Genomic DNA, 27,712 nt, shown 5'->3' on the forward strand with positions numbered 1-27,712 from the left:
CCTTCCCCTCAGGATGGGGGAGAGGAAAGGAGGTTGGAAGTGGGAAGCTGGATGTGACCCTGAGCCCAGCTCTGTCCTTGGGCATGTCACATAGCCTCTCTAACTGACTAGAGTGGGGTTGCTGGGAGGCCCCTGTCCTTCCTGGATCTGCTCTACAGATGAGAACATTCTCCTCAACTTTCCTGAACCTCCTTTCTCCAGGCTTGGGGGGAAGGAAGGGGGACCCAAATCCACAGGGCCTCCAGGTAGCTGTCTCAGGATTAGATGCCTTGGTGGGAATGGGGCTTCCGGCCCCAATATCAATGTTTAACCGGATGTGCAGGTCAATATTTACCAGAAGAGAAAGCAATCTGAACAGGGGTTGGCTGAGAGCAAAGGTCCCGGTGGGAGGGGAGGGCTCAGCTAGGCTGACTGGAGCCTGAGCAAAGTGTGGGGAGTACCCAAGTGGGGCCAGAGAGGAGTACATCGTGTGCAGCAGCGAGGAGCCTGCGGAGGTACAAGGGGAGGGGTGGCTTGGCCTGCTGTTTGGGCAGGAGAGGAGGTAAGAGCTGCTGTCCTGGCTGAGGGGGCCTGGAGTGAATTGATTCAGAAGGCTTCTCATTTCCCAGCCTCCTGGGGGGGATGAGGAGCCAAGGTGGGGTTTCTGGCAGGACTCCCCCTGGGACTTGAAAAACCGGAGGACTTTTCTTGACAAAACAATTCAAAAGCCCAGGTTGGAGGTCAGGGGCCCTGTGATGGGGGTGGGGCCAGGGATGATAGAAGAATCCCTTGGAAGGACTGGCCCTGAGATGGAGGCGGGGTTGGAGTGTGTGGGACCTGCTCTGAGGCCAGACCAAGACCTGCCCATCTCCACCTGCCAGCCTGGCTTCCCGGAGCCGACCTGGACAGAGTTGGGGGCCAAGGCCTGTGTTTCCCATAAGTCCAAAGGTGGCTTTGTCCAGAGCCATTCATTGGGCTCTCTGGCTGGGTCAACAATGCTGCTCTCCAGCCTACCCCACCAACCCCGCTGAGACTTCAGGGACTCAGGCCTGTCCACCCTTGTGGTCAAGACCAGACCAGCGAGAAAAGGTGGGCCCTGTGGACAGCAGGTTGGATAGGAGCCCCAGTATACAGGAGGCTTTGGGGGAGGCTTCCCAGAGGAGGGGCCTTGGGCTAGGCGGACAACAGCCCTATTACTGAGTGCCAGGCATTGTAATCAAGGCTCACAAAGACTGTCTTATTCTGGTCCTCACAATATACCATGGGAGGAGGTAGGGACTTTTGCTACCATTTTACAAGAAAAGGCAGAGTCCAGAGGAGTTAAGGGAAATTATCTAAGGTCCTCTGGGAAGAGACAGAGTCTGGATTCCAATCCAGGTGGGACTCAAAAGGCCAGGCCTTGAAGAATGAGGATTTCTTTTGTTTTGCTATTTCCCCTATGAGCCAAACCATTTTCAGTGCCCCAAATGTGAAAAACTGGAAAATACAGAGGGGTTAAAAGCAATTCAGGGGGACATCCCATGCCACAGAGATGGGAACCACCACTGGTGTTTGGGGGTGTGCTGGCAGTAGCTGGGTGTCCCCTCAGCAGTGGAGGCTCAGGATCTGCCAAGCCAGGCAGCGTGGGGAGTGCGATCCCACGCGGAAGTGCCGCCAGGTGGGAACAGTGGCTTCCTGTCCCGCACAGGAACATGGCGCTGCTCTGGGGGCTCCTGGTGCTCAGCTTGTCCTGCCTCCCCGGTTCCAGTGTGGTGGTGAGCCTGGGCCTGGGTCTGGGTGGGGCCGGGAGTCAGGTGGGGGAAGCGCCAGGGGTCTGGGCAGGAAAAGGAGGGGGCTGAATCAGGGGAAGGTTTGGCTCTAAGGGGGTTCCCTCTCCTCTCTTCATCCTTTTCTCAACAGTTCTCTCCTGCCAGTGCCATGGAGCCCTTGGACCAGCAGGTACTGGGGAGGGAGAGGCATGAAGGGGAGGAAGGCCCCGAGGGGCCTCACCTGTGGCTCCCGCAAGGGTGGGGGAACCTGTGGGAAGGGTCACGCTCCATTTGCTTCCTCCCTTCTTCAGCTAATGAGCGGGCAGACCCAGGAAAAGCTGCCCCCGCTTACCCTCCTCAAGTTGGGCAACCAGGTACAACCAGGTGGGGCTGGGGGAAGGGTGGGCGGGGTCCGAGGGAGGAGGGCCAATCATCAAGGGGCGAGGGAACCGGGGGGCGGGGCCATGAGGCGGAGCCCAGAAGACCGAGGGTGGGAGGCACCAGAGGGAAGGACCCGGTCTCTATCAGGCCTTTGTGTGACCCTTCCTCGTCCCTCTCTCGTCAGGACTGAGACAAGGCCCTGCTGTTCTCAGGCACAGGGACTCCGAAAGGGATCCTTCACACAGAGCTGACTCCTTAACCCTCTTGACCCCTGATCTGTCCTTGTAGGAGGCCCATGGCCATACTGCCCTGAAGAAGTCCCAAAGGGACTGCAAGGGGGCCCCAACTCCGGAGCAGACCCGCAGGTTGGCCCAGGCCATGATGGCCTTCACCACAGACCTGTTCTCCCTGGTCGCCCAAAGGTCCACCAGCCCCAACCTCATCCTGTCGCCTCTGAGTGTGGCCCTGGCCCTGTCTCACCTGGCACTAGGTACCGTAGCATCGTCTGTCTAGACCAGCAGAGCTGAGAGGCCAGTAGGAACTCACTACTCCACAGTTTACTAGTGGGTGCTTCCTTCATTGGGGGCACTTGGCTGTTTGGTAAAAAGGCAGATTCCTGGGCACACCTCCAGATTCCTTGAGTCAGATCCCTGGGTATGGGACCTAAGTATAAGCTTCTGGTGATTTTTATGTAGCTCCACTGTCTTCGCCGGACCGGAGGCTCTCACTGTGGGAAACCGAGGTCCAGGGAGGGAAAACAACTTGGACGGGGTGAGGTCACCCAAGATAGCCAGCAGCAGAGATGAAGGTGGAACTTGGGGGTGTTCAGTGGATGCGAGAGGTGAATGCCTGTGCACCACGGGCATTCAACAGGGACTGGAGTGCACAGCAGGGCCGGGAAAGAGCCGGCAGCCTGGGCCACAGCCAATGTGGTCCCCTCCAGGTGCTCAGAACCAGACACTGCGGAGGTTAGAGCAGGTGCTGCATGTGGACTCAGGGCCCTGCCTCCCTCACCTACTGAGCCACCTTTGCCAGGACCTGGGCCCTGGGGCATTCCGATTGGCTGCCAGAATGTACCTGCAGAAAGGTAGGTGTTGGTGCTTGGATCTCCCTATAATGCTCTTGGGTGGACAGGGGTGATGGGGATGGGGTTGGCCTCAGGTCGCCAGTCTGAGGATTGGTGGCTCTGGAACTCAAGCCCCTGGGAACAACTTGTGGCCCCTTCTGCATAGGATTTCCCATCAAAGAGGATTTTCTGGAACAATCAGAACAGCTGTTTGGTGCAAAGCCCGTGAGCCTGACGGGTAGGAAGGGGGATGATCTGCTGAACATCAACCAATGGGTGAAGGAGGCTACAGAAGGGAAGATTGAGGATTTCCTCTCTGAGCTGCCAGATGACACAGTGTTGCTTCTGCTCAATGCCATCCACTTTCAGAGTGCGTTCCTCCTCTCCCCAGGTCCCCCACCTGCCCCATAGGCTGCCCCTATTCCTGCCCCATAGGCTGAACCGGGCTGTGAAGAAACCTTTGTTCTGAGAGTCTCTCTTTCTCCTCAGGGCTGGGCCACGAGGCAGGGAGCTCTTCGGGTTGTGGCTTGGGGGAGGGTAGGAAACAGGTAACAGTGTGCCAAGGAGGGGCCCCAGGAATTGGATGAGGCTGTTGTAAAGAGAGAACCCTAGGAGGAAACTGAGTTGGTGGGGAGATGGGGGGTGCTCCTGGGAGCATGGCGGGGCACAAGAAAAAAGCAAGCCCAGATTTCAAAAATGCTGCAGGGAAGAAACCTCAGATCAACTGAGTGTCACCTGGCACAGTGCCCCTTGGGGTTTTGACCTCTACCTTTTGTCCTTTGAATGGGTTCTGGGTGGGACAGAGAAGAGATGGGTGGTAGAGAACCTCCCCCTGCCTGGGTCTACATGGCCCCTGCCTTCTGCTGGATCTAGGTTTCTGGAGGAGCAAGTTTGATCCAAGTCTCACCCAGAGAGACAGTTTCCACCTGAACGAGCAGTTCACAGTGCCTGTGGACATGATGCATGCCCACACGTACCCCCTGCGTTGGTTCCTGCTGGAGCAGCCCGAGATACAGGTCAGCCCTGATTGTCCAGGCTGGGAGGTGGTGTAGGGAGGGGTGGGCTGTGGGCAGGCACAGGGGTGAAGGGGGGTGTGCCCTGCCTTCCCTGCAGTCATGTCCCTGATACAGGTGGCTCTGGAAGCCCCCCCCCCCCAACCTGGGGGACTGAGCTTCCAGGCTCTTGGAAGTTCATGAAGCTCATAAAACGATACTGGGCATTTGCTGTGTGCCAGATACTGTCCTAGACATGGGAACTCACTAGCACGTGGGAGACCAGGTCCCTGCTCTCAACAGGAAAGGAAAGTATACAAATGAACCTAAATCACAGGATCATTTCAGATAGGGTATGTGCTATGGGGGAAAAAAGAAAGTGATCATTTAGTGACTGGGGAAGGTATTTTAGATCCAGCGGTGAGGGAGTGTTCTTTGAAGAGGGGCCCCAATGGAGAACCAGGTGATCTTTGGTTATAGGGGTTTGTTACCAGGGTCCATGGGTTGGTGGGGCTGCAGAGGAAGCCACCCAATGGCTACAGAGCCACTCAGGCCAAGGCATGCCTGAGCCTGGGCTCTGTGACCTGTCACAGTTCTTCTTAGAAGGGAGGATCTGGTTGAGATGGATGTGTCCATATCCTTCTGGAACATTCTGATTGGATAGAGCGCTATGTGAGACTTGTCTAAGGGAAGGCCTCCCTTGCTTCTGGCCACAGTGTGGTCCTCTCAGCTTGAGTGGGGATCCCTGGGCCAGTCAGCTGTGGCAGAGGCGGCCATGTTGGTTAATTTCCCAAGGCAGCATGCCACAGGCCTCAGCCTTCTGTAGCTCTCCTGAGAGGGGCTGTGGGCAGCGCAGGCCCTTGGAGTAGCATCCCTTTTCTCTCCCTTCCACCCTGATAGGCAGCTCCTGCCAGACTGTGTCCTGCCCACTGTCTCTTGGGTCCTGGCCTCAGCCCTCTTCTTCACACCCTCTGCAGGCAGACCCAGGCAGTGAGATGTGGGGCTCCCCCTTCCCCCTCCGCCAACCCAGGGGTTCTGCTGCCTGGCTGCTCTGTCTAGAGACCAAAGAATCTGCAGCTGTCAGGAATCATGGAGCCCAGTGCTTCTCATACTTACGTAGCTGCAGGAGCCCCATTCATGTGAAATTACCTCATAGCGCAGTCTTACATACAGTGGGGCAGAGTCACTACTGAGGGGTGTGGTGTGGAGAGAACCACCCTTTGCAGTGGCTCCCCAGCAGAACCTGGAGTGGTCTGAATCTGAGACACCGAGGGGATTTCTTGACCCAAATCACAGGGCCAGCTGGTAACAGATGAAGGAAGAGGAAGTCCCCGTTTTTTGAGCCGATGTGTTGATACTCCACTGGAGTGTCACAGGTCTGCCTGCCATGTGAGCAAGTAGTATGACTCGACTTCATGGGTGAGGAAGTAGAGGCTTGGGGAGCCCAGACACACACCTGAGAAGATGGCCCTGGTCCATCTGTCTCTGAAGCGAACACTGACCCAGACCCCAGCTGGTCTGGGCACTTTCCTGTTCTCACATGGTCTCCTTTCCGCCTTGGTAGGTGGCTCATTTTCCGTTTAAGAACAACATGAGCTTTGTGGTCATTATGCCCACCCAATTTGAGTGGAACGTGTCCCAAGTGCTGGCCAACCTGAGCTGGGACATCCTGCACCAGCCCTTACTTCGAGAAAAACCCACCAAGGTCCGGCTTCCCAGGCTGCATCTCAACTATCAGCTGGACCTGGTGGCCACCCTCAGCCGGCTGGGTAAGGAGGCTGGGCAGGGGACCGCCCTCTGGGTCAGGCTAGGCAGAGCGAGTGAGCAGGGAGCCCCCTTGCTGGCTGTGGATCCGAGTCAGAGAAGACTGGTGTCCTGGCCTTTTCTGGAGCTTTGGGAGGTCAGAGGGCTTCCTAGGACCTCCCCCCCCCCCAACCCACAGGACTCTCTTTCCTGGGCTGAGCTGGGGTGCCCCAGGGAATGACAGCCTGTTCCATCCAAGAGTGAACTTTGCAGACTCCAGAGCCTGGGTAGCATGTGGGTCTTGTCGGCTGTCCTGCAGGGGCGCTGCGCTAGACACTGGGTGTCCCCAGCTGACAAGACTGAGTCACGTGCAAGTGGGCAGATAAGGAATCAGGTATTTACAGTTCAGCATAAGGGATAAGACAGAGGGCTTCTCTCCCCTTCACTGGAGAAAAGGCTCCCCTCCCGACTTTGGGGTAGGGGATTGGGAAGGGCTTCCTGGAGGAAGTGACCTTGAAGCTGATACTTGGAGGTTAGGTAAGAGTTAAGCAGGGATCTGTGGGTTGGACTAGTCCCTTGGCCAGAATGCCAAATATCGTCCCAGGCAGGTCTGGGCAGCTTGTGGGGCAGAAGGCAGCTTTGACCTGTCACCTCCTATCCTGGGCAGGCCTGCAGGAACTGTTCCAGGCCCCAGACCTGCGTGGGATCTCTGACCAGAGGCTGGTGGTAACCAGCGTGCAGCATCGGTCCACGCTGGAGCTCAGCGAGGCTGGCGTGGAGGCGGCCGCCGCTACCGGTACGGCCATGTCCCGCATGTCTCTCTCCTCCTTCAGCGTGAACCGCCCCTTTCTCTTCTTCATCCTTGAGGACACAACCAGCCTGCCCCTCTTCGTGGGCAGTGTGAGGAACCCCAACCCCAGCGCGGAGTGGGAGCGCAAGGAGCAGCAGGATTCGCCGGATGACAGGGACTACTTCCAGAATCAGAAAGCCTTCCCCCGCGGAGACAAGCCCTTCGGTCCTGACTTGAAACTTGCTCCCCCCTCAGAGGAGGACTACCCCCAACTTAATTGCCCCAAGTGAGAGGCCAGCTGCCAGCATCCTGAGTCCCTGCCTGAAACAGCCTCTCCACTCCTGGGACTCTTTCCAGACGGCTTGGTGGGATTACAGCAGGGGCCTGGGTGGGCAGTCTGGGAGCGGAGAGGGAGTCATCTTCTCCGGTCTCCTCTCCTCTCCCGGGGAGTTTGGGGTGGGTGGGGCCAGGTCGAGGGCAGGACTCCAGGAATAACGGGTCTGGACCCCACATCCTTTCTTCCAAAGTGGCTCAAATGTTGTCCTTGTTTGGAGCTTGGGCAAAGGGACAGCTGTAGGTCCACTCTTGTCAGGAAGGTAGGAAGGTCTTTCCCAAAGCTGGCTGGGGCACTTCCACGTTTTTTTACCAGAGAAGGGGGCACAGGAGGGATTGGATACCTTGGCTGGGGAGAGGAGAGTTAGGCCCCCAGCCGTGGAGCCCTGTCTGGCTCTGTGGGTGGGGGCCTAGCCTTCCATATAGGCACTTCTGCCATAACCGCCCCTGGCCCTGCAGCCTCCACCTGCCCTGATGCTCCTGTCACCACAGACGCCCCGCTGCTCCTAGGAGATACCGACATTGCCAGGACTCTCCCTTCCTCCTCTCTCCTCTTCTTCCACTGCCCAGGTGTCTCAGGGGCTGAGGCGGGACGGGAGGCCAATAGTTCCCTCGGGCTCTTTTGTAAAGTTTTTGTAGTGATTTTTATGACATCTGAATAAAGAATGAATGGCCCTGGCTGCTTTGAGGTCACTATTCTGGGCACACACGGGGGCAGGGGGGTCCCTGAGGAAGGCAGGAGGAGGTCACTGGCTGCACAGAGCACCACGCTGGGCCTGGGCTGGGACAGCAGGCAGCCCTCTCTGCCACGTCTGTTCTCTGTTCTCGGCCACTTGCCAGCCTGTCTCAGCACAGTCCCCTCTGGCCTCGCCAGCCCTCTCCACAGCCACCTCCACGCCAGCCTGGCTCTGCTCTCGGCCGGCTCCTCTCTAGAGGCCTCAAGCCGCCAGCAACAGGGGTGGCTCAGAATAGCGCTGGCCTCCCGCTTTGGGAGAAAACTGGCAATTAGGGAGCCCGTGGAGTTTCTAATTACATGCCAGTCCTTTTGCCAGGCGCAGGCGCCCGCCAGCCGGGGGGCAGGCTGCCGGGAGCAGTGGCTCCAGCAGGAGGCTGTCAGCGCCTAAGGATTTGGGGGAGGTGGCTGGACTTGCCCTGGGCCCCCTGGGGTGGGGGCAGCATGGGTGTCCACGTGTGTGGGCCCTTGTCTGTGAGTGCGGGGTGTCCCTGTGGCTGCAGCTACCCAAGACCCTGAAGGGCAATGGTCAAGAGCAAGGGCCTGGGGTGGACTCCTGCTTCCTACAGCCCAGCCATGTGGGGAGAGGTAATACACAGAACAAGTGAAATCGATGGTGAGGCAGAGGGTGGGAAGCACTGTGGGAAGTAAAGCAGGGAAGTCTTCCCTGAGGAGGTGGTGTGGGAGCAGAGACTTGAATCAGGAGTAGGAAGTAGAGGCACCTGGATGGCTCAATCAGTTAAGCATCTGACCTCAGCCTAGAGCCCACTCTGGGATCTAGCCTCACATCAGGCTTCCTGCTCAGCAGGGAGCCTGCTTCTCCCTCTCTCACTCCCCCCCGCTTGCATTCCCTCCCTCACTATATCTCTCTCTGCCAAATAAATAAATAAATAAATAAAATCTTTTTTAAAAAATGGAGTAAGAAGTAATTGGAAAGTTAAATTTAGCAAGGCACCAACTTAATTTTACCTGCAAAATCTTTCTCAGCTCTCTCTTCTCCATCCTGGCTGTAGGCCCTGGATCTAGTCGTCACGCCCAAGGGTCACTGCCCTTGCCTCCTAGGTTCTTCCTGCTGCTGGTCTGGCTGGCTCTCATCTGCATCTCCCTGCAAGTCCTTATCAGAGCCCCTGTGCCCAGCAGTGTGTTAGGCTCTGGGGATGTGGCTGTGAGCAAGCAGACACGATCCCTCCTCCCCCTCTCCCTGCCCCCCACAGCCTAAATCTAGTGGTAGAAGGGGCTAGACAGGACACAAATTGACATCTTCTGTTGAAATATAGTATGCAAAGCACATAAGTCAGAACCATACAGGAATTAATGAATTTTCTCATGAATCATATATCCCTGTGCAACCAGCACCCTCATCAGGAAATCGTACTTTCTCCTGACTTTTTTTTTTTTTAATATTTTATTTATTTATTTGAGAGAGAGTGAGCGAGAGAGAGCACAAACAGGAGAAGCAGCAGGTTCCCTGCTGAGCAGGGAGCCCAACACAGGGCTCGATTCCAAGACCCTGGGATCATGACCTGAGCTGAAGGCAGATGCTTAACTGACTGAGCTGTCCAGGCGCCCTCACTCTCCTGAATTCTTCTTCTTCTTCTTCTTTTTTTTTTTTTTTTAAGATTTTATTTATGTATTTGACAGAGAGAGATCACAAGCAGGCAGAGAAGCAGGCAGAGAGAGGAGGAAGCAGGCTCCCCACTGAGCAGAGAGCCCGATGTGGGGCTCGATCCCAGGACCCTGGGACCATGACCTGAGCTGAAGGCAGAGGCCCTAACCCACTGAGCCACCCAGGCGCCCCACTCTCCTGACTTCTAACAACAGATTGCTCTTTCCTGTTTCTGAACTCCATGTAACGGAATCATACAGTCTGCTCTCTTGGGTCTGGCTTCTTTCTTTCAACCTCATGTTTGTGACCTTCATCTGGGTTGTGGATGGCAATAATCTATTCACTGTGGAAAACTTTAAAAAAAAAAAAGATTTTATTTATTTATTTGACAGAGAGAGAGAGATCACAAGTAGACAGAGGCAGGCAGAGAGAGGGAGGGGGGAGGCAGGCTCCCCACTGAGCAGAGAGCCAGATGCGGGGCTTCATCCCAGGACCCCAGGATCATGACCTGAGTGGAAGGCAGAGGCTATAACCAACTGAGCCACCCAGGCGCCCCTCACTGTGGAAAACTTTTAACTGAGGGGTACCACGGTCTGATCTAAGCCCTAGAAGACTTGCTTGGCTGCTGGGTGGAGAACAAAATGTAGAGGGACAACCGTGGGTTAGCAGGCAAGAGACAGGCAGTGTGGCCCAGGGTGTTGACTGTGAAAATGGAAGAAAGGGGTCAGCATGCAGAAATATTTTGCAGGTGGTGCTATAGAGTTTGTGGGTAGATTGTACAGGACATGAGGGAAAGGAAAGGCTCAAGGCTCATGGGGTTTATGGTTCAGATTTCTGGATTTTTTTTTTTTTTTTTTTTTTTGAGAAAATGGGTTTCACTGAGATGGGAACCAGGCTGAGCGACAGATCTGACGACTGACTGGAGATTTCTATTTTGAACATGTCATGATTGAAATGCCATACTAATGTAGACCAACATGGGATAGTTCAAGTCATGTCTGTAGTGTTTGCTGTAGTGTTTTGCTCTGAGGAGTGTTTGGATGATAAATTGTATGTTCGTCCTACCTACTGGACATCCATATGGACTTGTCAGATAGGCTGTTGGATATCTTGGTCAGGGCTGGAAGTGTATATTTGGGAACATACAGATGCATTTAAAGTGATGGAACTGGTGGAAGTAACTTTTTTTTTTTTGAGTCCGAGATAGAGTGAGAGAGCACAAGCAGGGGGAGTGGCAGGCAGAGGGAGAATCAGGCTGCCCACTGAGCAGGGAGCCTAATGTGGGACTCAATCCCCGGACCTGGGATCATGACCTGAGCTGAAGGCAGATGCTTAACCCACTGAGCCACCAAGGCATCCCTAGTAGAATAATCTAAGAGGGGATGTAGATGGAGGATCTACAAGATCCCAGGATCAAGTGAGCAAAGGAGACAAAGGAGACCAAAAAAAACAACAAAAAACAAAAAAATGCAGCATGTGAGGCAGGAGTGTAGGAAATGGAAGTGTATGAAGAGGCAGAGTTTCAAAAAGGAGGAATGGTCTGCTCTCTACTGCCTGCTCTCCAGGGAAGAGATGTCCTTTCGGTAGTCAACATGAAGGTCACCCACGAACTTGGAGACAGTGGTTTCAGTGGAGAGATGGGCAAGATTGCAGTTGAGGAGGGAATGGCGCTAAGACAGTACAAACACAAGAATAATTAGCTCTTTCCCTCCTGGGAAAGAGTGAGAAAGGAGACAGGAGAAACAGGCAGTAGCCTTAGGGGATGTGGCATGAGAAGGTGTCCCCAAAGAGGGCAGTGACAGAGGATATTTGAGAGGGATATGGGGATTAGGCAAGAGAGTGGCCACTTGCAGGAGCAGAGCCCATGGAGAACACAGTGGAAACCCCCTCCTTCAGTAGGAGTGGGACACCCTTGATGGCAATTGGAGGAGGAGGGATGACTTTCTCTGTAAGCTACCATGAGATAACTGGAGCACACAGAAAGGTGTAGTCAACTGCACAACGCCATTGCTCAGCAGACAGATCTGTGTTGATATAAGTGGCTTCCCAGCACAATTTCTCAGGGCTGTAAGACTTCTCCACCTCCACGATAACATTCTTGTACACGCATACTTTGTGCACCCGTGTGGAGTTCTTCCAGCGCACACGCTTAGGAGTAAAAGTGCCGAGTTGTGGGTTTGGGTTTACCCATCTTTAATGCAAAGGCCAGCACACAGGGTTATGCACAGCTTTCCCCTTTGGTGCCAGATTCTTCTTTGAAGTGGTTGTGTCAGTTTACATTCCTACTTCCTCACCAGCAGGGCAGGAGGGATCCTGGTTGTCCACACCCTCACCAACACTTGGTCTTGTCAGATGTTTAAATTTTGCCCATCTGCTGAGTGTGAGATGCGCTCGTGAAATTATGGTTTTGATTTGCATTCCCCTGATTACGGTAAGGATGAAACATCTTTTTTCAGAAGTCTATTGGCCTCTTAGGATTCTTCTGTGAATTACCTGGGACTATGTTTCTGCTGAGTTTTTATTTTTTGTATTAATTTATAGTTTTTTACTATATTAGCATTCAAAATCTTTTTTGTCAGTTACCTGTGTAACAGATATTTTCTCCTAGTGTAAGGCTTTTGTTTACATTTTTTTTTTAACAGTATCTCTTCCTGAAAATGAGGTTTTAACTTTAGTATCAAATTTATCAATCTTTTGGGTGGCTCAGTTGGTTGAGGGGTCTGCCTTTGGCTCAGGTCATGATCTCAGAATTCTTGAATCTAGCCTTGGGTTGGGATCCCTACTCAGTGGAGCGTCTGCATGTCCCTCTCCCTGCTCTCTCAAATCAATATATAACATTTTTTTAAAAGAGAAAGAAAGTTTCTGCCAAAGCAGAAATTGCTGTTCATATTTAATCCCTAATGTAGCTAGAGCTACTTTTTGTGTATGGTGTGAGAGAGGGATCCAATTTTAATTTGTCCACATGGATAGTTATGCCCTTCCTGCCTCTCTGTGCTTAGTTCATTCTCTCTCTCTTTTTGTTTTTTAAGATTTTATTTATTTATTTGTCAGAGAGAGAGATAATGAGAGAGAGCACAGGCAGACAGAGTGGAAGGCAGAGTCAGAGGGAGAAGCAGGCTCCCTGCGGAGCAAGGAGCCCGATGTGGGACTCGATCCCAGGACGCTGGGATCATGACCTGAGCAGAAGGCAGCTGCTTAACCAACTGAGCCACCCAGGCGTCCCTCTCTCTCTCTTTTTTAAGATTTTATTTACTTATTTGACAGAGAGATCCCAAGTAGGCAAAGAGGCAGGTAGAGAGAGAGAGGAGAAAGCAGGATCCCCGAGGAGCAGAGAGCCTGATGCGAGGCTCAATCCCATGACCCTGAGACCATGACCTTAGCCGAAGGCAGAGGCTTAACCCACTGAGCCACCCAGGCGCCCCAGCTTAACCCATTCTTATTCATCCTTCAAGATTCAGCTTAGGTTCATATATTCCAACTACATTACCACAATTCCCTACAGAACAATGTTGTCCAATAGAAATATAGTGCAAACTACATATGTGATTGAAGATTTTCTAGTAGTCACATTAAAAAAGAAATAGGTGAAATTAATTTTAATAATATATTTTATTTAACCCAGTATATATAATCAGCATTAAAATTATTGAGATACTTTACAATATTTTTGTCATATTAAATATCCAAAGTCTGGTGTGTATTTTACACTTAGAGCAGCTCAGACAGGCCACATTTTGGGGGCTCTGTGGCCACATGACTAATGGCTATTGTACTGTATTGGCTGTAGAGACTGCTGGCATAGAACATGTCACATTATAGTGGAATGATCTGTTTTCATACCAGCCTTTGTTACTGGTCAGTAAATTTCTGGAGTGTGACACTGAATCTTATTCATCTATCTCTTCCTCCTCCTCCACATATCTATTTAGTGCCTTGCATAAAGGTACTCTATTTTTTTAAAAGATTTTATTTATTTATTTGACAGAGAGAGAGAGAGAGAGCACATTAGGCAGAACGGCAGGCAGAGGGAGAGGGGGAAGCAGACTCCTTGCTGAGCATGGAGCCGGATACAGGACTTGATCCCAGGACCCTGGGATCATGACCTGAGCCGAAGGCAGACGCTTAACCCACTAAGCCTCCCAGGCACCCCAAGTAAAAAGATTTTATTTATTTATTTGACAGATGCAGATCACAAGTAGGCAGAGAGGAAGGCAGAGAGAAGGAAGCAGGCTCCCTGGCAAGCAAAGAGCCTGGTGTGGGGCTCGATCCCAGGACCCTGGAATCACAACTCGAGCCAAAGGCAGAGGCCTTAACCCACTGAGCCACCCAGGCGCCCAAAAGGCTTGAACCCTGAGTGTTGATACATTTTTTTATTACATAAAGCTGAATCTTGTGCACTGGGAATTTCTACCCAGTTCTGTTCCCTGAAGCCTCACACAGGGTGATGTTTCCCTAAATTTTCTCTTCCTTCAGCTAAATATTCCAGAGCGCTCTCCAGCCCTACTCTGAGCTCTCCTCCAAGCCACCACAGGATTTTGGGCTGCACTCATATCTGCCTAGAAGGCATTTTGTTACACTAATTATTTCCCATGTCAGCATTTTTTTTTTTTAAAGATTTATTTATTGGGGTGCCTGGGTGGCTCAGTGGGTTAAGCCACTGCCTTCGGCTCAGGTCATGATCTCAGCGTCCTGGGATCGAGTCCTGCATCGGGCTCTCTGCTCAGCAGGGAGCCTGTCTCCCTCACTCTCTGCCTGCCTCTCTGCCTACTTGTGATCTCTCTCTGTCAGATAAATAAATAAAATCTAAAATATATATATATATATATATATATATATATATATATATATATATATATATTTACTTATTTATTTATTTGAGAGAGAGGGAGAGCGTGCGCCCATGAGCAGGGAGAGAGGAGAGGTAGAAAGAGAAGCAGACTCCCGACCTGGGGATCGTTACCTGAGCTGAAGAGAGTCACTTCACCGACTCAGCTCCCTTGGTGCCCCCCGCCCACATTACTATTTTATTTTATTTTTTATTTTTTTTAAGATTTTGTTTATTTATTTGACAGACAGAGATCACAAGTAGGCAGAGAGGCAGGCAGAGAGATAGAGAGAGGAGGAAGCAGGCTCCCTACCATGCAGAGAGTCCGACGCGGAACTCGATCCCAGGACCCCGAGATCATGACCTGAGCCGAAGGCAGCGGCTTAATCCATTGAGCCACCCAGGTGCCCCTATTTTTTATTGTTTTAAAGATTTTATTTATTTATTTGACAGACAGAGATCACAAGGAGGCAGAGAGGCAGGCAGAGAGAGGGGGAAGCAGGCTCCCCACCGAGCAGAGAGCCCGATGTGGGGCTCCATCCTAGGACCCTGGGGTCACAACCTGAGCGGAAGGCAGAGGCTTTAACCCACTGAGCCACCCAGGCGCCCCAACACATCAGTATTTTAGATTCCCAACCATGATGCAAGGTCCTAAGCATCCCAGGTGAGTGGGGCCAAGGTGTTGTCCTAAAGGTGACCTGTACAGTGCCCAGGCCGTGCCAGGCACACACTCAGCCTCCACTCAGGACCAATGGTTAAAGCACAGCTCAGTTCTTCCTCTGGTCAGATATTTTTCCCACCGCCCTTTCTGATCTTCAGAAATCACAGAATTCCAGGGCTGAAAAAGCAAAGAGACATCCCAATTCCATCTCTTCCCTTCCTTTTTCAGCCAAGGAAAGCCACGAGAATTGTCTTCTCCAACTCCCAGTTAGAGTCAGAGCCAAGGACCAGGAAAATCTAGAGTCCCAGCACAGCAGCGGGGTTTGCTCTGGTCTGGCCTGCTTTCCAGGCTTCCTCCAGAGGACTGTTCCTCAGCCCTGTCTCCCACCCAAGTGGGCCAGGGTGCCCTCTGGGGGTGGGACCTCAGGCAGGAGGCAGGCCAGGGCCCTGGAGGAAGGTCTGCTCTGTGTGTGTGTGTGTGTGTGTGTGTTGGGGGTGTGGGGTGGAAGGGCAGCAGTGGGTAAAAGTTAACATCAGGCAATGATGCAATCACAGAATCTGAATTGAGTGCAGGTCGCTTTAAGAAAGGAGTAGCTGTAATCTGAAGCTTGCTGGGCTCTGGACTGGGAGGCGCTGCAAAAGCTCTGGGTATTTGCTGGAGCCCCTCAGTGTGCAGACAGACCTAGGCCGGTGGCAACTGCGGCACACCCACAGGTAAAGCAGCTCCCCCTCCGGTGTGAGAGCATCAGGGCAAGACTGGAGAGGGTCCCCTGGGCTGGGGGAGGCAGGAGACTCCAGGGATCAGCAAAGAGGGATGCAAGGGAGAGGAGGTGGGGGGACAGTGGCCCCTGCTGCTTGGGCCCCGGGGAGAGAGGATGAGAGAGGGCAGAGGGAGTTGGGGCTCAAAGGCCCAGGGCCCACTTTTCCCCAAGCCCCACTGGGAGGAGAGTCTGGGAAGACTTTTGAATGAAGTGGGTGGGTAGCCATGGGGAGGGCTGTGGTGGGAAGGGGCAGAGGACATAGCTGCAGGCTAGTTCTGAGCAGCACCTCAGAGGGGCTCTGTGGCCCCCGTGCCTCCTCCCCCAAGGAAGGAGGTTGCCCCTGAGCGGGGCTTCCCTGGGGCAGTTAGGAGGCAGCCTGCTCCCCTCGCCCAGTGCAGCCTTGGCTTGGGCTCAGCTCCCTGCTTCTTTTTCAAGTTCAGCTGGTGCTGATTTCCAAGCCAAGCCACTACTAGCCTGTTGAGTCCTGCAGAAGACTGGAAGGGAGGACACCTGGGCCCTGTGATCCAGCACCCACCTCTTCTCTTTGGCCAAATTAGTTGCCAGTGAACACTCGGAGATCTATGGGCTTTGGCCGTTGGCAAACAATGACTGCTATTTAGTGCAGCCTGTGGGGGGGTTTGGGGGCCTGTGGCCCGTGCTGGAGAGGATGGCTGCCCGCACTCTTTCTGCTCCTGGGGGTAAGCCACAGCAAGGGGAGGGTCTGGGCCCCATAAAAGCCACAGGCTTCGCAGAAACCCCATCATCGTCTGGCCCAGGCCTGTCCACCAGGAGTACAGCCCCTGGGGGCCAGGGAGCTCTGCTTCTAGGGCCGGTCCTCCTGGGGTGTGCAGAGCGAAACTCATGGGTTCCCCTGGCCTCACTCACTCAGGTTCCAAGACTCGAGAAGGAACGCTGCCTGGGGACCGGCAGGGTCGCCAAGGTAGTGGGCCTGGAGGGCACGCCCGGGTCCGCCCTTCCAAAGCCAGGAGGGAGGGCGGTGTCCTTCCCTGCACTGCCCAGGAGGTCCACTGCCATGTGGCTTTAGGCTGTGTGGTGCTGGAAGGAGGAGGAGGAGGGATGGTGTTTGTCTCACAACTGGATTTAATCTGAAACACATGTATTGGCTCAAGTTTATCCGCCCAGCTGGAATGCAAGATCACAAAATCCCAGTGTCTCCTGATTTTGGTAAATGCAGCAGAAAGGAAAGCCTGACCTTGGCCCAGCAGAGAGAATATCTACCTCCTCCCCATGCCCTCCCACTCCTAGGGGGACCCGAGTCTGGCTTAGATACTGCCCTTTGGACGGATGGCATGAGTGTCCCTGTGTCCCTGGCCAGGCGGTGGCTGCCTGCCCTCAGGCCACAGAACAATCACCTTGGACAGGGCATCGAGTGGGCTCAGAGGGACCCCCAACCCCAAGTAGATTCTGACTCTCTGCCCTCCCAGGGCCCTTTTGGGGGGCTCTCCATAATCACTCCTCTTCCTCCATCCTTAGGGTGGGGAGGTGGAGGATTCAGAGGCCATGAAAATACTACCTGTCACAGCGACTGGCTGTGGGCCAGCTGGGGACGCATGTGCTTTTCATGGCCAGGGTCCCTCATCTTATCTTTAGTCCTCAGTCCCCCAACATGGGGACCATGATCCCACAACCTGGGGCTTGCACTGACTCTGTGAGGACTCCTACAGAGAAGGTTTGACCTCCAAGCGCATTTGAACTGTGAACTTGGTTTTCATTTTTTTTTTTTTAAAGATTTTATTTATTTGACAGACAGAGATCACAAGTTGGCAGAGAGGCAGGCAGAGAGAGAGAGGAAGGGAAGCAGGCTCCCTGCTAAGCAGAGAGCCCAATGCAGGGCTTGATCTCAGGACCCTGGGATCATGACCTGAGCTGAAGGCAGAGGCTTTAACCCACTGAGCCACCCAGGCGCCCCATGAACTTGGTTTTCTTAAACACTATGCCAGGCTGAGCCCCGTGTCCCTCCTGTCTCAGCTCCCTACCGGGGCCAGAGGTGCTAGGGGTAATAGCATTTCCTATACCCTTGCCGCCTAGAAATCTCAGGGAATTTTGTGGTCTCTGATACACCAGTCTGCTGGGGCTCAGGCAAGAAGACTCCTCCTAGCTCTGGGGTGCGGCTGGGAGGGCGGAGAGAGCAGTTGTGAGACTGTCTGGTGTTCCGGGTCTCTAGCTGGTATCAAAGAAATCTTGTCCTCGTGGCTCAAGGGGAGGTTCTCTCTGAGCTCCAGGGGCAGCTGGGCAGGAGAGTAGCTGGGTGAGGACTTGGGGTCTGTGGGACTTGCTCTGGGACACAAGCTCCAGATCAGGGTTTGAGAAGAAAGCTGGGCTACTTCCCACTTGCAGTCCAGCCACAGACTGAGCAAACTCTGAAAGGTGGTCCCTTCTTTCGTTGCCTTTCATCTCTCCAGTGTTGTCCAGTGGATTATCTGGCTTGATTCTAAGGACTTCCACCAAAAATCACACATCCCACTCCCAACTTTCCTATTTGCTCTGAGAAGTCAGAAAAGTATGTGTGTTGCGCGTGTGGGAAGGTATTGATGGGCATAGAAATGATGACCGTGAACATGCCGGAGAGCCTTGGCCAGTGTGTCCGTGCGTGTGCATAGGGCAGGTGAGGGTCAGGGAACACAGATGTTATAAATTGGTGACCTGGCAATATGGGTGGTGGCGGGGGCGAGACAGGGACCAACCGAAGGTCCTAATTACTGAGATCTTGTCCCACTTTTTAAACAGAAGGTCCCTTGGAAGATCCTATCTGTGGGACCTCCCAGCTGCCTTCATCCCCTCGCACCCCACATCCTAACTCCAAGGGGTGAGTTCATGGACATGCAGGAGGCTGAGGGATGGTGGCAGACATGGAGCCCTGAACTCTACCCCCAGATTTCCCTTTTCCCTTGTGGTTCAGGGGCTAGAGGGAACTGGTTGGAAGAGGCCGCTGCTGGGGATGTGAAGGGTCCTGGGGTTGTTTAACCTGAAGGAAAGAAAGCTCCGAGGGTTTAAGAGCTATTTTTGAGCTAGTAGGGGGCAGAGGATCTGGCTCCCTAGGAGAGAAGGGGGGCCCTGGGGTTCCAGGTGTAGGGAGACACATTTTTAGCTCTAGGATCACTGCAGAGCTCACCTGCCTTTGTGCTGTTCATTTCTTTGGAGACGTGACCTGATTTATTGCTCATATCAAGAACTATCTGGTTTCCATTTTGCAAGAGAAGATGCTGTGAGTTCTCAAGAGAGCTATTAAGACACAGAATTGAGATTTGAACCCAGGCTCTCGGCCCCTAGACCCAGTGCTCCTTAGCAGGAGAGTAAGAACTTTCCATAGAGAACTATCTCTGAAGGGAATGAGTCCCTTATGAGGCCACAGGTTCTAGACCAGAGTAATTCGAGGACAGGGTCTGAGAACTTCCTGGGGATGGCGAGGAGCTGGAACAGATGCCTCCCTTCTCTGTGTTCTGTAATTCTACCTATGGGAACTAGATTCTGTCCCATTCTGACATTACCCCAAATTCTGTATCATGAGCTGGTCCTGTGTCTCCAGAGAAGAGCCATGCTTTGCATTTCTGCTAGGCCACAGCCACACAGAGGAGCCCACTGCTGGTTCTCCATGTCCCCAGAGTCCATGACCCTGGGGCTCGAGGCCCCCAGATCTCCTGACACACACAGGGGGACAAAAGCACAGACTCATCCTGGGGCTGTAGGCCATGAGGCAGGTGGAGGAGTGGCAAGGCACTCAGAGGGAGGGATCGTCAAGTTGAAGGTCTGCTTCCAGCCTGGGGAGGTCGGAGTTAAGGTGCCTCATCCTGGCAAGCTCCTGCGCCCCACTCAGGGTGGCTGGCGGAGCAGGCGGTGGGTGAGGGGGACAGCCCACTCCCTCTTTTCTTGCAGGCTCAGGATGCAGGCCCTCGTGCTTCTCCTCTGGACTGGAGCCCTCCTCGCGCACAGCAGCTGCCAGGACAGCGCGGGCAGCCCCCAGGAGGTCAGCGGGGTTGGTGCGAGGCGAGGTGTGGGCAATCCCCACCCCTCCTTAGCAGGCAGTAAGGGGGATGGGGCAGACATCCCGGTTCCAGGCCAGACTCTGGCCTTCCTGTGTAGATAAGGCCTGGATTTCTCCTTCAGCAAAACAGACAGAAAACATCTCACCTTGCCTTTCAGGGTAACACAGCGGAGACAGAAATAAGATCCCAGAAGGTGAAAAGTGAAGGCAGTCTAGCAAGCCCGGGGGTATCCCTTTCAGTGAAGACCTTTTCTCACTATCTTGGGGCACTCGTGGGTCTCACTGACAGGATGGTGGTCCTGGATATTTGTTCCGATAGCAACCAGAGTGCAGCGGAGATGTAAGCATGCAGAAAGGTCCCTTTGCTGTCCGGAGGAAGCACGGTCAGACTGTGGAGACCGATGCTGAGAATCTCAGGCTAAGGGGCAGTGAGGGCCCAGGGCAGCCCGGGCTACTGGCTGGAGTCCTGGACGTGGTCGAGAGTTCTGGCTCTGCCTCTCACTTCTTAGCTTTGTTACTGTAGACAAGTCACTTTGAAATGAGTCCGTTTCTTCCTCCCTCCCCCCCTTCTTTCCTTCCTTCCTTTCCTCCTTTCTTCTTTTTAAATTTCTTTTTTAAAGATTTTATTTGTTTATATTTCAGAAGAGAAACAGTAAAAGAGGGAACACAAGCAGGGGGAGTGGGAGAGGGAGAGGGAGAAGCAGGCTTCCTGCTGAGCAGCGAGCCCAATGTGGGGCTTGATGCCAGGACTCTTGAGACCATGACGAGAGCTGAGCGCAGATGCTCAACAACTGAGCCACCCAGGCGCCCCCCGAGTCTCTTTCTTATCTGTAAAATGGGATTAAAAATACCTATCCAGGGGGACTTGGGTGGCTCAGTAGGTTAAGTCTCTACCTTTGGCTTAGGTCTTGGGGTCCTGGGATCAAGTCCCCGCATGGACTCCCTGTTCTCCCTCTGGCTCTTCCCCTGTTTGAGTGCGCACATGCGCTCGCCTTCTCTCTCTCAAATAAATACTCTTAAAGAAAAAAAAAAGATTTTATTTATTTATTTGATAGACAGAGATCCCAAGTAGGCAGAGAGGCAGGCAGAGAGAAGAGGAAGCAGGCTCCCTGCTGAGCACAGAGCCTGATGTGGGGCTCGATCCCAGGACCCTGGGATCATGTCCTGGGCCAAAAGCAGAGGATTTGACCACTGAGCCACCCAGGCATCCCACAAATAAATAATCTTTAAAGAGAAACCAAAACTACCCTTGCAGGGCTCTCGTGGCCAGTCACCTACTTTTTACCTACTGAATACCTGCTCTATAGGGGCTGGGGCGGGGCAGAAATATAAAGGACTCAGATCTTGCCTTCAAGGAACTCAGTCTTTTGAGGTATCAAATAGATCAACAAGCAGGAAATGAAGTGACTCCAGTGAAGAGAACCAGCACAGTCTGGCACATGGTAGGTGGTTAATATGTAAGTGGGAGCTGATCCCCTAAAAAGTTCAGGAAACCAAAACGGGCCTTCAGCTTGGGGTGATTAGGGAAAAGTTGTGGAGGAGATGCTATGCCATCAGAGGCCATAAAAGATGGGACTGGGGTTGGGGGAATCACAGGAGGGTCCAGGTAGAGAGTTGGAAGCAGTTAGCAAAGGGGAAGACAGGCAGCTTGCTCTGGCCTGAGAGCAAGGTTCCTTGGAAGGGAGGGCACTCTTCTCTTTCTCTCTCTCTTTTTAAAAGGATCTTATTTATTTGTCAGAGAGAGAGGGAGAGAGTGCACAAGCAGGGGGACCAGCAGGCAGAGGGAGAAGCAGGCTCCCAGATGAGCAGAGAGCCTGCTGCAGGACTCGATCCCAGGACCCGAGATCATGACCTGAGCCGAAGACAGACAGTTAACCAAATGAGCCACCCAAGCATCCCTCCTCCCTCTTTTTAAGTATGTCACAGGCCTGAGGCTCACAGGTCACTAGTGTTTAAACCTGGTCAGCTAATTTCTATGTGGGACTGCCTGTCCCCAGCCAAGAACTCCGGCAGGATCCAGGATCACACTCTCCTTCTAACATTAGGCTACATGTAGGGTACTCAGCCAGGACATTTCTAAGGGGCCAGAAGGACAATCCCACTCAAAGCAACAAGGGTTCCCATCACACACAGCTCATCTCTGATGGTCCTTGTACTCAAATCCAGGACGCCCCAGCTCCCGACACCACAGGGGTGCCCGTGGAAGAGGAGGACCCCTTCTTCAAGGTCCCTGTGAATAAGCTAGCAGCGGCCATCTCCAACTTTGGGTATGACCTGTACCGCGTGAGGTCCGGCCTCAGCCCAGCTGCCAACGTGCTGCTATCCCCCCTCAGTGTGGCTACCGCTCTCTCTGCGCTCTCGCTGGGTGAGTTCTCAGATGGGGACAGCCTGGGGTGCCTGGAGTGGCCTGTGGCCCCTGCAGAGAGGTGGTGAGAGAGCGGCCCACTGGGGTCCCTTTGCGTGTACCTACAACCCCCGACCCCAGCTCTGCGGAGGGTGCAGAGCACTGCTGACTTGGGGACATGGCCTCACGACCACTTACTGATGATGGGATGACTTTGACACTCCGTTCTTAACACAAGCTTCTGCGTGCCACCCCCTACAAGCGGGGGTGGTCCTTGCTCTTACTTGGTCACAGCTGAGTTCCCGGTGGCGTGGTGGGGCATGGGGAGACTCATGAGCGGGTGACCACCAAACTTTCTGGTAAGGGCTGTGGCCAGAGAAGCACGGGGGCTTGAACCCTCCCTCCGGCCCTTGTCACTCTCTCTAGGCCTGATGGCCTTCACCTGCTGGAGGAAAATCTTGTTTTTCTTCCACTGCCTTCGAATTTCTCGCCCAGCAAGAATGCCACCAGTATGAACAGTGGAAGACCAAGAACGTGGTGTCCCACCCCGGGAGCTGGCCTGACCTGGGCCCTGGTGGCCAGGTATTAAGTCTCCCACCCCGCTCTCTGGCAGGAGCGGAACAGCGGACAGAATCCACCATCCACCGGGCCCTGTACTATGACCTGATCAGCAACCCGGACATCCATGGCACCTATAAGGAGCTCCTTGCCGCCGTCACTGCCCCCGAGAAGAACTTCAAGAGTGCTTCCCGGATCATCTTTGAAAGGAGTGGGTCACCTTGCTAGCCTGGGATGCTGGAGGAATTTGGGGATCTATGCTCTATGGTGGTGGGTGGGCGGTTTCTTTTCTTTTCTTCTCCTTTTTTTTTTTTTTTTTTTTTTAAAGATTTTATTTATTTGAGAGAGAGAGTATGAGAGAGGGAAGGCTCAGAGGAAGAAGCAGACTTCCCCCTGAGCGGAGAGCCTGATGCAGGACCCGATCCCGGGACTCCAGGATCATGACCTGAGCCAAAGGCAGTTGCTTAACCGACGGAGCCACCCAGGCACCCGGGGTGTTTCTTTCTAAACACTAGATCACGTCTGTCCAGGCTGGGCCTGGTGCTGGTGGGCAGGAAGAGGCCCCATGAGCTCAAAAGGGATCAGAAAGAGGAAGCAGAAGATGGTGGGAGGGCCCGGGGAGTGCGGTAACCTGAAGAGAAACAGCAATGAGTGAAATTTGTTGTTCCCTGCCCAGCGCCTGGGGAAGCTGGCGGGGAGTCTGGGCAAGTCATGGGAAGTCATTAGGCAGGAAGTCAGGGCCTGCTGAGTGGTAAACCAGAACCTCAGCCTGGCGCGCTCTCCCAGAGCAGATGCTGGTTGGGAGCTCAGAGCACACTTACCCCTACTCCATCTCTTCCCAGAGCTGCGGATAAAATCCAGCTTTGTCACACCACTGGAGAAGTCCTATGGCACCAGGCCCAGAATCCTGACTGGCAACCCTCGCTTGGACCTTCAGGAGGTTAACAACTGGGTGCAGGCCCAGATGAAAGGGAAAATCGCTAGGTCCACCCAGGAAATACCCAGTGGAGTCAGCATTCTCCTCCTCGGTGTGGCTCACTTCAAGGGTGAGGGCTCCACTTCTCTTTTGGCCAAGGGTGGAGGGTGGGTGTCAGAGGGGCTGGGGAAGGGGGGACGTCAGAGACAGAGTTCAGCAGGAACTGAGAGGCGAAGCCAGAGGATGACCTGGGGAAGGCACCTGCCTGAAGGCTCTGTGCTTGTCTTCTGGGCCCAGGCAAACCTGCGGTGTGTGTCTACAAAGTGTTAAGAGACCATGCACAAAGCCTAGCAGGGAGAAGAAAGTGCTAGCACTCGGGGGCCTGTTTGGGGGTGGGCACTGTGAGATTCGTGCTGGAGTCAGATGAGGGTCAAAGCCCAGCTGGGCCTTCCCTGGCATCAAGCCCTGCACAGGCCTCACCTCTGACACGGGATGACACACTTACTTCAGAGGCTGTCTACATTGCCTCGTGTCTTCACACCAGCCGGAGCCCTGTGCCCAGGGCACAAGTATTCAGCAAACCGTTAGTTCTCTCATAGCATGCTGCTGTGGTGACATGCCTGAGACTCCTCCACAGGCCGTGTGAAGCTGGCCCCATTCAGAGAAGACTTGGGTGGGATTTGGGGCAACCTCTTCTTGAAATGCTTTTCTGTAACTTCTGTCTATCAGGCAGTAGCTAGTGGGACCCTGACCTTGAGAGAGGCCCTACTTGAAGCACTGATCTCCGGAAAGTGAGAGAAGCCATTACAGGCCAGCATATAAAAAGTCAACTTCAACGTAGGGAGCTTGGTTACCACCTCATTGTTTGAGCACCTGCCAGTGCCTCTGCCCCTCTGGGCTTCAGTGATTTTCCAGAGGGGTGATGTCGGGGTCCCTTGCAGCCTGATCTCCTCTGATCCTGTCCCCCAGACACCTCACTGTGAAAGGAGACACCAGCTGACTTTTCTCCCAGGCCATCACAGAACTTGTATGATCCAGATGGTCAAACCAGTAATTCCTCCCGAGTCTCTATATGGAAGGTATTCAGATCCTTGACCTATTGTAGTCGGGCCTGCACGTTCTCAGACAGAGCTGTTCCCTGATGTGTCAGGGCCTCTAAGATTCCTTTAGGCAGACACCTTTAAACCATAGGCTTTGGTCTCCCAGCCCCAGTCCCAATGCCTGTCTGGTCTCCTGGGGCTCAGGGTACTCCCATTTGTTTCATTTCAGGGCAGTGGGTAACAAAGTTTGACTCCAGAAAGACTTCCCTTCAGGATTTCCACTTGGATGAGGAGAGGACCGTGAGAGTCCCCATGATGTCAGACCCTAAGGCCATCTTACGCTATGGCTTGGACTCTGATCTCAACTGCAAGGTGTGTAGGGGCTGGATGAGCGGTGGGCAGAGGGGAGGACAGAGACAGGCAGGATGGCATATAGTGAAATAGGCTGACCTTTGAGATGGGACAGCTGTCTAAATTCTGCCTGCTGTGTAGCTTTCAGCAAGTCAATAGCTTTTCTGAGCCTTTCTTCTTAAAATGAAGGATGGGTCTCGAAACTCATCCTCCTAGGGTTTGCTGTAAGGATTAACAGATAATGTGAAATGGGCCAAGACTGGGCAAATCACATGCTGGTGTTTTCTTGTCTTTTCCCCCTTCTTTCTCTGCCTCTCCTTTTTTTCTTTCTTTGGGGGGATCTTTTATTTCTAGAATTCAAAGCCAAATTAAAAAAAAAAATGGTCACACACCCTAAATGGCTGGCATTCTAAGTCTTTCACAAGCCTGACATCCTTTAATTCTAAGTCAGTAGTTCTTAAACCTTTTTCTTTGGAAATCTGACAAAACGCCTAAAACACTTGAGAGAAATGCCGTCTGTGCACACACGTATTCTGTATATGGGTTCAGGGGCTGTTAAGACTCCTGATGTTGTCTGTCCCACAGACCTAAGGTTAAGAACCTCTGCTCCAAAGACCCATTTTATTTTATTTTATTTTTTAGAAGATTTTATTGTTGAGAAAGAGAGAGAGACCATGAGCAGGGGGAGTGGGAGAGGGAGAAGCAGGCGCTCCGCTGAGCAGGGAGCCCGACACAGGACTCAATCCCAGGACCCTGGGATTGTGACCTGAGCCAAAGGCAGACATTTAAACAACTGAGCCACCCAGGTGCCCCCAAAGACCCATTTTATTACTGCTTCTGTGTTCCTATGCTCAATACCCCCTGTTCTAGTCCAGGGCTCTGTAAATAACAGCTGATCAGTAACTACTGGCAGACAATCTTTGGGAGAAAATTCTTTCAGCTCATAATTTCAGTTGGTATTAGGCTAAGGTAAGAAAAGACAACAGTCTACGTTTTTTTGAAGGAACTTCAGTAAACATCTTGTAGCCAGAAGGCAATGGCCAAGAAGGACAGTTGTTAAAGAGATTAGGGGCTGGGGAAATCACGGCCAAGGAACCCCACAGCAGGAGAGGAGAAGGCAGCTTGGAGTGTGTGTGTCTAGCCCTGGGCTCTCCGGGTCCAAGGAACTAACCCACGTGCTCCCTCCCTGTGGTTTCAGATTGCCCAGCTGCCCCTGACTGGCAGCATGAGTATCATCTTCTTCCTGCCTCTGAAAGTAACCCAGAACTTGACCATGATAGAAGAGAGCCTCACCTCTGAGTTCATTCATGACATAGACCGAGAACTGAAGACTATTCAGGCAGTCCTGACCATTCCCAAGCTGAAGCTGAGTTACGAAGGCGAAGTCACTAAGTCCCTGCAGGAGATGAGTATGTCTGCCAGACCACTCTGCTATTGGGGTGGGTGGGGTTGAGCTTTTTGAGCTTTCTGCCTTGCTAAGCAGCACTCAAGGGCTCTGTGGCTTTGTGGGGAGGCCATGGATGATTCCTTAATTCTACTAACACTGGAGGGGAGGCATGAACTGCCCTTATCAGATGCATTCCTTAGTCCCTACATCTCGAAACAGAACACTGCCTCTCAAAACACAGGTCTGTTGAGCTGGTTTCTGGTCTTAACCTCACTCGCTGGTTTTTGAGTGCTCTTGGGCAAGTCACTTGAACACTATCCAGCCCAGAGGTCTACAGACCTCACTGAAGGTCCAAAGTGGGGTTCTACTCCCAGCTTGCCTGCCTCCTTGAGAATCAGGATTTAAGAACCAGGACTCTACTCTTGCGCAGGGTGCTGGGGTAAAGGCCGCGTTTTAACGGAAATCTCTCTCAATTTCTGCAGAACTGCAATCCTTGTTTGATTCGCCCGACTTGAGCAAGATCACAGGCAAACCTATTAAACTTACCCAAGTGGAACATCGCTCTGGCTTCGAGTGGAACGAGGATGGGGCAGGCGCCGCACCCAGCCCAGGGCTCCAGCCTGCCCGCCTCACCTTTCCCCTGGACTATCACCTTCACCAACCTTTCATCTTTGTACTGAGAGACACAGACACAGGGGCCCTTCTCTTCATAGGCAAAATTCTGGACCCCAGGGGCATTTAACGGTGCAGTTTCACGTTCAAATACCCTGGAAGAACAAAACCCTCGAGGGATGGCAGATAACATATGACAGGAAGCCTGCCCCCATGTTGTTTCAGTGTATACTTTGCAATAAAGTGCTTTATCCTTAACCTTTGTTGCCCTGTTCCTCCTCCTGTTTTGAGCTCTGTTAAGTTTAATATGAAGATAAATAGCCCTTTTGAGATCTGCTGGTCCTATACTTATAACCTGGGTCTCTCTCTAAACTCTGCAGAAAGTCACCACTTCAAAGAGTTCATAGTTATCGTCACGGTATAATGCAGGGCCGGAGTCTCTGCTGTGGGAGTGTTTATGCACTAGGGCCACTAATCTCCAAGGGGGCATCTCCTATCCCCACAATCAGTGGGGTATGCTCTTAAATAAATCAAACCTTAGGGTATTTTTTTTTTTTTTTAAGATTTATTTTATTTTAGAGAAAGAGAGACAGAGCACGAGCAGGAGGGGCACAGGGAGAGACAGAATCTCAAGCAGACGTCAGGCTGAGCGTGAGGCCTGACTCGGGGCCTGATCTCACGACCCAGAGACCACGTCCTGAGCCGAAACCAAGAGTCGGCTGTTCAACCGACTGCACCACCCCAGATGCCCCCAGAACTTTAGCTTTTATTTTTACTTATTTATTTTAAGCTTTCACTTATTCATTTGACAGAAAGAGCACAAGCAAAGGGAGCGGCAGGCAGAGGGAGAGAGTGAAGCAGGCTCCCCGGCAAGCAGGAAGCCA

At 53.0% G+C, this 27,712-nt stretch overlaps 2 protein-coding genes across 4 annotated transcripts; both read left to right on the plus strand.

Annotated features, from left to right (window-relative positions):
- The first annotated feature begins 380 nt into the window (after positions 1-380).
- SERPINF2 (serpin family F member 2) lies at positions 381-7,710 on the plus strand. 3 transcript variants are annotated; one of them, XM_059147910.1, is made up of 10 exons: positions 381-494; positions 1,667-1,733; positions 1,879-1,917; positions 2,039-2,101; positions 2,397-2,598; positions 3,052-3,195; positions 3,341-3,544; positions 4,048-4,190; positions 5,731-5,935; positions 6,577-7,710. In XM_059147910.1, the coding sequence occupies exons 2-10, from the start codon at positions 1,671-1,673 to the stop codon at positions 6,987-6,989; spliced, it is 1,476 nt and encodes a 491-aa protein (XP_059003893.1). In that variant the 5' UTR covers positions 381-494; positions 1,667-1,670; the 3' UTR covers positions 6,990-7,710. The 3 variants fall into 3 exon arrangements, with proteins under 3 accessions (XP_059003893.1, XP_059003892.1, XP_059003894.1); XM_059147909.1 differs by having other exon boundaries at positions 399-541; XM_059147911.1 differs by lacking the exon at positions 381-494 and adding an exon at positions 902-1,068.
- A 7,730-nt stretch (positions 7,711-15,440) lies between these two features.
- On the plus strand, positions 15,441-27,086 carry SERPINF1 (serpin family F member 1). The gene is made up of 9 exons (XM_059148171.1): positions 15,441-15,570; positions 18,366-18,444; positions 19,512-19,602; positions 21,787-21,985; positions 22,578-22,733; positions 23,365-23,568; positions 24,708-24,850; positions 26,028-26,238; positions 26,699-27,086. Exons 3-9 carry the CDS (start codon positions 19,519-19,521, stop codon positions 26,956-26,958), a joined length of 1,257 nt encoding a protein of 418 aa, XP_059004154.1. The 5' UTR covers positions 15,441-15,570; positions 18,366-18,444; positions 19,512-19,518; the 3' UTR covers positions 26,959-27,086.
- Positions 27,087-27,712: the final 626 nt, after the last annotated feature.

The sequence above is a fragment of the Mustela lutreola genome, chromosome 15 (assembly GCF_030435805.1).
Source record: "Mustela lutreola isolate mMusLut2 chromosome 15, mMusLut2.pri, whole genome shotgun sequence".
Classification (NCBI taxonomy): Eukaryota; Metazoa; Chordata; class Mammalia; order Carnivora; family Mustelidae; genus Mustela; species Mustela lutreola.